The 13,004-nt window shown below is 35.7% G+C and overlaps 1 protein-coding gene across 4 annotated transcripts in view; it reads left to right on the top strand.

The window, feature by feature from the left end:
• The window catches only part of LOC123529740 (WASH complex subunit 4-like), a 57,504-nt gene extending 45,140 nt beyond the window's left edge, over positions 1–12,364 (top strand). For 2 of the 4 annotated variants that reach the window (XM_053521964.1, XM_053521966.1), the window contains 7 exons: positions 153–236; positions 1,213–1,309; positions 1,670–1,764; positions 2,759–2,860; positions 3,560–3,656; positions 3,912–3,959; positions 11,572–12,364. In XM_053521964.1, coding sequence (XP_053377939.1) covers positions 153–236; positions 1,213–1,309; positions 1,670–1,764; positions 2,759–2,860; positions 3,560–3,656; positions 3,912–3,959; positions 11,572–11,699 — 651 coding nt within the window. In that variant the 3' untranslated portion in view covers positions 11,700–12,364. Of the gene's footprint in view, positions 1–152; positions 237–1,212; positions 1,310–1,669; positions 1,765–2,758; positions 2,861–3,559; positions 3,657–3,911; positions 3,960–5,525; positions 5,557–11,571 lie in introns of those variants that run through there. The other 2 variants (XM_053521967.1, XR_008366816.1) reach the window with 2 other exon arrangements.
• The last annotated feature ends 640 nt before the right edge of the window (positions 12,365–13,004 follow it).

A 13,004-nucleotide genomic window follows, 5' to 3' on the forward strand; every position in this document is an offset into this window, starting at 1 on the left:
TCTTACCAATACTGAATTGAACAGCTTTTCATTCTTTGGTTGCAGTTGTTTTAGTATTTTCATGAATTTTAAGAAAAGTAGCAGCATAATTGGCCATTAGCCAAGTGTTTTTCATGTTAAACCAGTTCAAACTATGTGTGTTTACCTTTCAGATGCTGGTTGATGTGTTTTCACCAGAGTTCAGAAATCCTAAAAATATGCATCTTAGAAACTTCTTTGTCATCCTCCCACCACTTGTAAGTATACAATATTATTATATATTGTCAGTGATCTATAGCAGTACACTATTCAAAATAGAACTCAAATGGTTAGACAAATTCATAAAACAAATAATTGAAGAAATTGTGTCATATGTTAGTTACATATAAAGTGAAACGTGGCTGGTTTGAGCATTGATGGCTCAAGTTCATTTGATCAATTTGTGTGACCTTCAGCTATTTTGTTATATTTCCTATATTTGAAACAATCAATATCACAAGCCCGCTCGCTTAGCTTAGTAGGAAGAGCACAGATCTAAAAATCTTAGCGTCATGAGTTTGATCCCTAGGCGAGGCGTATGTTCTCCATGACAATTTGTTAAAGGGCATTGTGTCTGATATCATTCGTCCTCCACCTCTGATTCAAGTGGGGATGTTGGCAGTAACTTGCAGAGAACAGGTTTGTACTGGTACAGAATCCAGGAACACAGGCTATGTTAACTGCTGGCCACTACATAACTGAAAACTGTTGAAGAACAGCAGTAAACCAAAACAATCAGTATACTGGATAATTTAAGCATTTTGGTCTTTCCCTAGTAGTGATCTCAGGTGATGGGTGTTTTACTAGACCATTGTTAAAAAGCAAGCAGGTAAATTATATAATTTGCAAGTGGTTTTGTAGATAAAGTAATTGTGATTTCATTAATATGTTTAAGTGTGTATGAAGTGAATCCCCATACATAATGGTACGCATCTGCTAAAATTGTCTGATAAAGTAAGCGAATGGCTTGCAACAGAATAATGTACATGATTTGAGTGACAGGATTAAGTTTCACTAGTGTTTTATGAATGTGTATGTGTCTAGATAATTATGCTTAAAATTTGAATATTTTGTGTTTTGACACCAAAGATGGTTACAGAAAAATACATGTAGTATAAAACTCCAACCAGAACATGACCATGTGCATAAACTCTGAAATCTGTTACCTCTAAAGCAATTTTGACATATTTTCAGACTGTGAATTTCATAGAACATTCCATAAGTTGTAAGGAGAAAATGAACAGGAAGAACAAAATAGGAGCTGCCTTCACAGATGATGGTTTTGCAATGGGTAAGACAAAGCTTGGTGGAATCTTATCCTAATTTAATTTTTAGAAAACAGGAATATCATACCTTGTTGGCAAGGGAACTGTGTCAGGAATGATGGCAGCATTTTCCCCCAACTGTAACTAATGATCTGATCAACAAAGCATAAAATTTAGTACAGCTATTTCACAGGGATATGAATTTTTAGATTTTAATTTTTCAATGACTAAAAATGGGTTCCTGATTTGTTCATTGTTATTTAGATTTGAGGATAGAATATACAACAGTATCATACTCAGTGACTTCACAGTACAATACCTGTATTACCAGTTTCATACAGTACTAGGTTCCCTTATATAAAGATAATTTAATAAATTCCTCACAGGTCTAGCATATATCCTGAAGCTGTTGGATCAGTACCATGAGTTTGATTCACTCCATTGGTTCCAGTCTGTCAGGGACAGATACTCTAATGAAAGGGTATGTTTCATGCCAATCTGACTAAAGTACATATCCTATTACGCTACGCATAGGATCTGAAAACGACCTATTCATTGCCTCGTTCTGACGGCTCTTTCTCTAGCCAATCAGAGCCTAGCTTACAACATCTTGTAAATCTACATGTAGCATTGACTTTTGATATTTACAATTCTTATGTCGTAATGTATCAGATAGCCGGTTAGCTCAGTCGGTAGGCCACTTGCTTTGTAAGCGAGGGGTCCCGGGTTCGAGTCCTGGAATAACCGCATATTTTTCTTATCCTTTGACAATCGAACAAGTCGTCTGATTGGATAACATAAAAATAGCAATAATGGAAATCCAAAATATACAGAAGACGAATGTGAATAGGCCGTTCTCAGATCTTCGTTTAGAAGATCAAGTACTTTAGTCAGATTGTGTTTCATGCTTACTTTTAATAAACTTGGTTCCATAGTAGCTGGATTCCAATGGAAAAATTTCTAGTAAATTTTTCAACTCAATTTTAAGGAAGATTAACTTGAACTTTTTTCGTAACAAACTTGAGGGTATTTTATTTTATTTAAAGTTTCACATACTTATAATTTCAATATAAATAAAACATTATCCTTGCTAATATCTAGGGTTGTCAAGGAAAGTTTGGAGGTTGTTCCCTGAAACATCTACCAATAGTACTGAATTCTTTTTTAGGTGTAAATTTACCAGAAAAAAGAATGTGTTTTACAGGCAAGCCTACAGAAACATTAATATATACATGTAATATATACAAACAAGCAAAATAAAACAAACAACAACATGTTCTGTACTGTGTGCAGACTGCCAGAGACATAAGATATATTACAGACAAGCTTCAAGAAATATAAATATATTACAAGCTAGCCCCCAGAAACATGTATTAGAAGCAATCTATCAGAAACCTGTTGTAAATTACATGCTAGCCTCTAGAAAGATATTATTTATTTCATGCAAGCCTCCACAAAGGTATTATATATTACAGGCAAGCCTCCAGAAACAACAGCAAGGTGCTTCTAGCAGGTCTGATGAAAAACTACAGCAAACTATGTCATTGACACAGAAACGTCTTGATGTGTTCCTCATGGTATGTATTTAATACATGTTTGATATTCTGTATAAAACAATGATTTTCTATTGAACTGTTGCTATTTTGACAAAAAAATGAATTATGTAGAAATTATTTGCTCAATTAAAAATTTACGAATTGGTTGACAGGACCTGCAAAATTTGTTCAAGTTATCAAACAGTATATAGAGGTATTCTGGTAACCTGACGATAAGTTCGAGAGAAAGGTGGTGTTAGGATAATCAAGTTTGAGTGAATGAAGTTCGACTGCAGTTGTTTAGGGAAAGAATGTTTTTGTATGTTGTACTTAATCTCAGTCTATGTATGTCATTTGTGAATTAAGTTTTCACAGTAAGTACTACATTTTGATTTTCTATTATCGAAGATGCATTTAGGTTTTTACGCCCCCGAAGGGAGGCATATTAGTTTTCAACTGTCCTTTCGTTCGTTAGTTCGTTTGTTAGTTCGTTCGTCACAACGTTAACTTTTTGTATGAAGGCACTTTACTCGCAAACCACTGCACCCAGGACCTTCAAACTTCACATGCTGATAGTACTTATTGAGTACTCAACCCCTATTGACTTTGGGGTCACCAGGTCAAAGGTCAAGGTCACCAGGTCAAAGGTAAAGGCGCTGCAGGGGCATTTGTCACCATTAGTGATAGCTCTTGTTAGTTTGCATATTTTGCATTGCTGATAATTAAATTTATGTGTTCCAGGAATTTGACTTGCTGTTTTACTCACTAAGCAGCGCGAGGATATTTTTCCGAGCGGATATGACAGCAGCGGAGGAAGAAAAAGAAGAAAAAGATAAAGGTACCATAAGATATAGAATGTGCTGTACTTTTGATATTTTATATGGGGTTATTGCTTTATTTGCCACCCTTTTGAAATGGCAAAAATTGATCAAACAAGACTTAGCCTTAAATGATAGTAGATAAACTTGTATTAGCAACCTATCTGTGTTTTGTGAACTCCAACTTAACAAATAGTTGTTATTTTACTGGTTTGTTTAATAACATTGCGGAAGATTCATCAAGTTTTCACACTTCGGCTTTTGTACTATTTCAGGAGGCAGCAAAGATGGTACAGATTCTCAGGCTGGTGCCAGCAATACAGGTATTGTTGTTTTTATAACTAAAATGATAAAAGATTTGCTCTACCTGTTTACCTACTAAAATTGCATTGAGTGGTTTACAGTAGTTGTGTGTAACAGCTAAATATTTGATGTAAGATGAAAATTTTGTCATAAACATCAGTTGTAATAAGAAAAATGATATTTTTTATTATGCCACTGAAGGTGGGCATATTAAAATCTCACTGTCTGTCCATCTGTGTGTGTCTGTTCATGCATTTGTCCATGTAAATTCTTGTCCGGGCTGTAACTCTGCCATCCATAAAGGGATTTTGAAATAACTTAGCATAATTGTTTACTATAATGAGACTACTTGCTATGCCAAGACTCAGACCCCTAACTCCAAGGTCAAGGTCACACATAGAGGTTAAAGGTTAACAGGGTCTGTTTTATGTCCGGTCTATAACTCTGCCATCCATGAAGGGATTTTGAAATAACTTTAAATGAATGTTTACCATAATGAGACGACGTGTCATGCGCAAGACCCAGACCCCTAGCTCCAAGGTTAAGGTTACACTTAGAAGTCAAAAGTTAACAGGGTCTGTTACATGTCTGGTCCATAACTCTGCCATTCATGGAGGGATTTTGAAATTACTCGGCATGAATGTTCCCCGCAATGAGACGACTTGTCATGCACAAGATCGAGACCCCTAACTCTAAGGTCATGGTCACACTTAGAGGTTAAAGGCTAACATGGTCTGTTTCTTGTCTGGTCCATAACTGCCATTGATAAAGGGATTTTAAAATTACTTAACATAAATGTTCCCGATATTGAGATGACATGTCATGCGCAAGACATGGACCCCTAGCTCCAAGGTCAAGGTCGCACTTAGAAGTCAAAGGTGTTTTGTATCTGGTCAATAACTCTGCCATTTATGAAGGGATTTGAAAATAATTTGACACAAATGGTAACCATATTGAGAAGGTGTGTCACACTTATGACCTGGGTCTCTTGGGTCAAGGTCAAGGTCACAAAATGATGTGTGTTTTTTATGACGCAGACAACTGTAGCATACTTGGGCATGCTTCGGGGACATTTATCACCAATAGTGACAGCTCTTGTTAATCCTGTATATAGTAATTACTTGTAGATAACATTCACCTTTTAACCCACTTAAATCAAAAATGCAAAAGTACATGGAGTAAAAAATGCCCACTAAATAACCTGCAGATTATGTGTGAATAACAGTGATAATAACCTTATTGAATAGTTCGGATTTTAAAAGAAGTGCCTGTAGCTCATCACTTCTAAATTGTAATAACCTTTGTTAAGATTGGTTTAGTTTCCATTGTTTAAAGATACTGCTCACAAAGGTTGTAAACAAATGCAAACAATGAGATAGAAAGAATTCAGATTTAAAGCATATCACAGACTGGCTAGAAAACACCATGTCAGGTTCAGCACAACATAAAAAATGCATTAGAACTCATTCCATCAGATAGCCTTTCAGTTAAAGTGGAATTCTCAGTAACCCGCGGAGTATTCACAAGAAATTATGGTGTCAATAAAATCTGTTATATTGCATAATGAGTGATGTCATTTGATTTAGACACCTCATAAGGACGAGTAGTCTACTGAAGGTAAGGTATATTTATGTTGTAGAGTTCTGTGGGATTTATGTTTCTGTTCAATGTATTTCATCGGAATGCAACTGTCACATGCTGCCACTGCAATACAAAGGGTTTAGAAACCTACTATTTGTACATGTTATATAAAGGACTTTTACAAATGAATTGTCCAACAGCATAAGCTATTACAGCTTTGTCCCAAAAGTAGGTATAGTTATAGTGGTAAAGATGATTTTGTGCTCGGGGTAAAGTATATGAACCTTACTAGTAGCAATGATGTGAATGCAGGATGAAATCCCTACTGCATAAGTGCACTAAGGTGGAGAAAATCGCTCCGTTTTGAAGTTGTTTAATGAAAGATTTTGAAAAAAAATCTTAATATGTCAATGAACGTTTTTAAACTTAATCTTATAATAAAGTTAAGTTTGAACAAAATTTGAAAGGGATTTTGTCCACCTTGGTTAACTTAGGGAGGAGGGGATTGGATTTCGTCCAAGGATGGGGTTGGGGCACAATTTTGTCCAAGAAGGGTTAGGGTTTTGTTCAAGGAGAATAATTTTTTTTTCCGTATTCTACAAAGATTGCAGTGAAAACAAATGACAGATGTATTACTCTTAGCAAGCTTAGATTCAGGCTGTACAGGTTTTTGATTTCCATTTTGTAATAGAACGTAATTTTCACAGTTTAGACTGTGTTTTAGTAGATCTATTTGAGCCTGGCCATGAGAAAACCAACATAGTGCATTTGTAACAGCATGGATCCAGACCAGCCTGCACATCCGTGCAGTCTGGTCAGGATCCATGCTGTTCGCTAACAGTTTCCCTAATTGCAATAGGCTTTGAAAGTGAACAGCATAGATCCTGACCAGACTGCGTGGATGCGCAGGCTGGTCTGGATCCATGCTGGTCGCAAACGCACTATGTTGGTTTTCTCATGGTGCGTCTCATTTCATTCATTCAGGTAATACTACCACTTTTTAAAGGATTGGCATGTGCATAGCTTTAAATATTGATATGAAATCATATTATGAGTCCATTACATTTTGAGGCAATGAAATCTGTTTAGTCTGATACTAGATGCTAACTCTTTAGAGACTACTGTAAAATCAGATCTTTTTGTGAGAATAAAAGTTTGCCATTATAAAAACTGCAATTAGCACAGGTGTTACAATATATGACTTGTATTTACTTTTGTAAATATGGATACATAGTGAAAATAGTGAGTGAGAAAAAAAAAAACCTTGCATGTTTCTGATTTTACAGTATTTACTTACTGTATTAGAGACGTTGAGATTTTACACTTACATTGTATTCTTACAATATGATTCAGTGAGCACCTATGTTGTCAAAATTCAGATTGTTACAAATTTTATTTAATCTGGACATATAAATTCATGAAATGCTTGTTCAGAAACATTTAAGTTTTGCTAAGCTTTTCATTGACTTTGTTAGTTTTTAGGATACATTTGGTATTATATGTAGGATTTACTATACATAGGCATACACATATTGAAATCTCAGCCACCATTATGTTACATTTTCATATATCTTTTTTATTAAGTGTTGTAAAAGCTGTATATTGTAAAGCTGTTTATTTCTTACTCTATTCTTGAATACAACTCACTAAAATATCCATGTTCCATAAAAAAAACCATATAGGTTGAACAGGGCAAAATAGTAACACAATAATACACCTACTTGTTGTTGGTTTAATGTTCCACTTGACCCTTTTTCAGTTAGTAAATTAATAAGAGAGATCGCTCTGACATCACGCATTAACACCTGTTTATCTGGTGGTTGGCAAAACAAATGTTTTTTACACCGTTTGTGTATGGGGTCGGAATTTTTAATAACTCTTTCGCTAATTTATGGATTTTAAAAATTCAAAAAGTTTTGAAATGCTTACGATTTTCATATTTTCTCATTTAAATATCTTTTTGAAATGAATGACCATTTTAAATGACATATGATCTTGATAGCGGCGTAGCGATGCTCCAAACTTTTAGAAAAAAACACTGTAAGTTAAGCGTTCATAATAAAGCCATTTTATTTCGAAATGATAATTAAAAGTAATCAATAAATTGCTTGTTTTATATCCTTTCCATTGATCAAAAAATTATTGATATCATTTGTGTTTTAAGAAAGTTTAAGACGTTAGAAAAACATCACTGTTTACAAAAAAAACATGGACGCTCGGTGTCTGCCCACCGGAACTTTGTCTTATCAGTTTTAAAAATAGAAAATACAGGGGATTTGTATACAAACATGATCCCTCCTATACAGTGATATATTAATGACTTTATATGTTAAGATAAGTTTAGACATGAAATTATGTCTCACCATAATTTGAAAGGAGGTTTAACTATTATTGTTTTAGTCTTTGCATCATATCCACTCCATATTTGTATTACCCAAGAAAAGAAAGATGTAAAGAGCATGGCACAAGTTCTTATTGTAAAGAGATGATATGCATAACACAACTTTCATTCAGATTGGTGCAAGGTTCAGGTCAAATAAGCATTTTATATATATCTCCATAGCTAAGTGGTTTGAATGCAACATTAAGAAATCCGACTCTCAGTTTAGTCTATTAATCGCCATGGCTCAAAGGTAATCCCAAATGTATTATTGCAGCCATAGGAAACAACATTCTTTGGACCAGCATGGGTAGTCCATCCAGCTGTCATTTCATCTTCAATTCTTGTCCAAAGCAAGGTTTAAAGATATGTTAGCAACCTACATGGAATTTACCAGATCTGCGCATGGCAAGTGGTCGAACCATCATGGATGCAAACCATAATTTGTTCGTTTTCTACCATGGCTACCATCAAATTTATTTACAGCATTTTTTTACGTTTATTGTGAAGCCCTTGCTGGAAAGCGAAGAAAGTTGCCAAATGAGGCTTTCGGTGTATGTGCGTGCTGAGTGCTGTTGCCAGGTGCGTAATACTCGAAATTTTCCGTACCTAACCTTTACAGTCATGAAGCTATTGTTTTAATGGCAGATGTGTAACTATGCAGATGGAGTGTCTTCGCAACTAGTTCTATTCAATATCAAGGGCACCTTTAGTTTCAAGAGTTATAATCATTATGTTGGTAGATTCATCTTCATGCTTGAGGGATTTTGCATGTTGGCCAATTACTCACATTATAGACTGTTTGTGCCAAGCAATAGTTCCTAGTCTAAGTCAATGCATTAGAGTCAAGATACAAGAATGACAATTTGTCGAGCTTTCTTTTATATGAGGATTTTGATGTTACTTGGATAAATTTCATCAAGAAAAGTGATCATGCCAGACAGTCTTATTCCCTTGGTCAATTCACTTATATCAAGTGTAATATTGAGTCCGCGCCATGAATCATAAATTTGATGCTTGGCACAAATTGATCACCAGCCTGAGCAGTGTGCCATTTGCAAGGATATCCTTGTTTACTATAAAGCTATACTGGTAATTTTATTACTGGTTAGGGAAACAAATCCATACCAACTGTTGTGCATGGGCATATCCATGCTGTAACATCTAATGTTTGGTATTTTGACCATGCCACGGCTAAGATTTTGTGTGACTAGATTTTTTTTTTTTTTTTGACCCATTTCTTGCTTGTGTAATCAATACATATGTATTTGTGCAAATCTGTTGTTTATTTGCATAATGTGCCTCAATGAGTACAGAGTGCGTCCATGTGCCAATCCCGTCTTTTTGCCGACGGTCGACCATCTTTGCATCGTGAAGCATCTTGTTTTGTTAAGGAATGTTACCTCGTGTTCGAGTGTTTGCGAAAATCATTTCCTGATCTCAAAGGTCAAGGTAATTTGTGGCAGTTTACAAAATTTAAAATGATGTCTTGGAGTCAGTTTTTCCTTTTTAAAGGATTTTAGTAACTTGCACAAGTATTAACCATTATAGACGATTGTCATTGTCAGAATCAGGTCTAGCCGTACCTATGGTCAAGGTCAAATAAGAGGTCAAAGGATAATAGATGACAAATGTGTAGTTCTCGGGTATTTTTTTCATGATGAGTTAGTATTTTGAGAAAACCACTGTCCTCAGTGTGATGTTGTCATGCGGCCTATGAACCAGGTATCCTTAGCCTTTGGTCAAGTCACCTTATAGGTCAAACGACGATACAAGAATGACAGTTGTCCGGCATCAATCTTTTACATCATAGAGGGATTTTGAATGTAACTTGGCACATGTACACCATCATGAGACGTACTGCCATTTGCAAAATCTGGATTACTTCCCTTTGTTGTTACTATAAATAGCTTATATTGTAACTTTTTCATTACTGGTCATAGGGAAAAATCAAGACCACTTTTTTGTAGTACATCATGCATGTTACATCCAATTTTGAGGTGTATTTTGACCTATCTCTACTGGTAAGGATTTTTGTGTGGACTTAGAATTTTTTTTTTTTTTTTAACATTTACTTGCCTTTGTTGTAACTACAAATAACTTATATTGTAACTTTTTGCAATCTTTTTTTATTTGGCATAAATGTTTGCCTCAATGAGACAGAGTGTCATGTGCAACTCCCAGTCTTTTTGACAGCTGACGGGCTCGACATGTTGCTCGTGGGCATCTAGTTTTGTTAAGGAATGTGCTCTGTTCTTTTTGCTTTTTGAATTAATCATACCTTTTGATTGTACACCTTATAGGATTGCTAACCTTTGGTAATATTTGGTGGCCAGTCTTGAAAACACGTTTTAAAAGAGGGTCTAGTTAAAGGAAGTCAGTTTTTCCTTTTTAAAGTGTTTTAGTATGATCAGTACCAAGTATTAATAATTTTACATTTGTCATTGTCTGTACACTCTAGTTAGGCCCGTACCATGATCTTTGGTTATTGTTGTCATGATAATTTTCATTGCAGTAGGTTCATAGATGGTAATTATAGATGTACATGTACAATGAAAGTGGTAATGTACTCTCGGGTATTATTTATTCATGATCTAGTTAGTATTATTGAGAAACCACTGTCTCAGCTTGTATTGTTTTTATGCCCCTGGCATCTACTGATGCCGGAGGTATATAGTGATTGTCCTGTCTGTTCATCCGTTCATTAGTTCGTCCATACGTACGAGGTTAACCAAATGGGACCGTTTCGTCTGGCATCAATACCCCTTACTAAAATGACTTGATACTAATGCAGATGTAACCTGTGACCATTCCTCATCTTCAGACATCACCTGACCTCAATTTGACCTTGACCTTGACCTCATTTTGGACTTAGTTTGCTTTATATGGACCATCTCTTGGTTAACCAAATGGGACCGTTTCGTCTAGCATCAATACCGCTTACAAGAATGAATTGATACTAATACAGATGTAACCTGTGACCATTCCTTATCTTCAAACATCACCTGACCTCAGTTTGACCTTGACCTTGACCTCATTTTGGACTTAGGTTGCTGGGCCATCTTTTGGTTAACCAAATGGGACCGTTTCGTCTAGCATCAATACCGCTTACAAGAATGAATTGATACCAATACGGATGTAATCTGTGACCATTCCTCATCTTCAGACATCACCTGACCTCAGTTTGACCGTGACCTCATTTTGGACTTAGGTTGCTGAGCCATCTCTTGGCTAACCAAATGGGACAGTTTTGTCTAGCATTAATACTACTTACAAGAATGAATTGATACTAATACAGATGTAACCTGTGACCATTCCTCATCTTCAAACATCACCTGACCTCAGTTTGACCTTGACCTTGACCTCATTTTGGACTTAGGTTGCTTTATATGGGCCATCTCTTGGTTAACCAAATGGGACTGTTTCATCTAGCATCAATACCGCTTACAAGAATAAATTGATACTAATACAGATGTAACCTGTGACCATTCCTTATCTTCAAACATCACCTGACCTCAGTTTGACCTTGATCTCGTTTCGGACTTTGGTTGCTTTGTATCGACAAGGATGCCACCGGGGGCATCAAGCGTTTATTGAACGCAGCTCATTGTTTTCTCATTAAATAACACAAGTAGTGAAAACTTTAATTAAATATTTATTTATTTTCACAGAGGGATCAAGTTCAAGTGTTCCAGCTGCAGATAGTTCTGCTCCGGCGGCTCCACCACCACCACCAGCACCTGATGGAGCTCCTCCGCCGCCTCCACCACCACCACCACCGCCACCTCCTCCTTTCTAAAGTAGAGGATGTCACCTTCACCTTACTAAGGAAGAGGACTTGACCTTCACCTTTATAAGGATAATGATGTGACCTTCACCTTTCTATGAAAGATTTGACCTTCACCTTTCATATATTTATGTTATGACTTTGTGTAGCTTCTGTCTTCTGCAATATGTCTACATTACTCATATGGTGATACCTGGCAAAACACAAGGACTAGAAAAAAAACATATGATACTGGACAATTTTCCATGCCAACGTTTACTCAAGACATTTATTGTCATAACTCATGTTAACTTTATCTCACCTGAAGTTATTCATACAGTGCAATCATGATGAGTTTTCTTGTCATTCATTCACTTGTAATTTGAGGGATCAGTAACTGCATTATATATTTAATGTATTGGAATTAGCTGATGCATAACTACAAACGGAGTTTCTGTTTGTGCTATAAAAACAATAAACCCTAAAGTCTTTGACACTGTGTGCTATAAATACAATAGTTTTGCTTTTTGAAACCCTAAAGTCTTTGACACTGTTACAGGCTTGCAAACCTGTTGCAATTTGTTTTGATTTTAAAATTTTGTTGATAATTAATGACATTCAGATAATATTTATATATACAATATATCAAAATTTATGTTATGTAGCAAATGCTTTTAAGGAATAAAGAAAAAGCTGTATGCATATTACTTGCATTATTTAAGCTCACCTGATCAGGCAAACTGTTGTGATTGCTATGCGTCTGGAGTCAAAACTTTGCTTCAAATGACATCTCCTAAACCACTTAGACCCTATTTCAGCTAAAATTTACATTGCCTCAGGTGGTCCCCATTTAAAGTTGTTCGTAGAATTTCATTTTATTTAGAAGTGCATTTAGGCGGAAAAATTAGGCAGACTTAGTGAATTTCATGATTTGTGAATAAAATAGCACCTAGTTGGCTGACAAAAGTACAGTTTCTGGATCATGTGAAGCCCAGCACATTTATGTGAATAGCATTATCAGCTACAGTAAGTGCATTTACATATATGAAATACACAAGATATGTAAATCAGAAGTAAAATGTGATATTTTCCCGTTCAAATGATTCTAGTCGGATGTAGACACATTTTTGTCATCAGTTTTCATGACTGTTTATTGTTGTGAAAATGATGGGTAATTCATGAAATATTAACATCAGAGTTATGGCCGTTGTGTCATATGATACGAGTAATGACAAGTAATAAAGGGGATAAAAAGACGGTGCATCAAAACTTTAACCAAGGTGTGGAAGAAGACGTGGCCGTCTGCACCGGGGTAGGATGGCTCTCCATATACTTCAT

This window comes from Mercenaria mercenaria, chromosome 13 (genome assembly GCF_021730395.1).
Source record: "Mercenaria mercenaria strain notata chromosome 13, MADL_Memer_1, whole genome shotgun sequence".
NCBI classification, from domain to species: domain Eukaryota; kingdom Metazoa; phylum Mollusca; class Bivalvia; order Venerida; family Veneridae; genus Mercenaria; species Mercenaria mercenaria.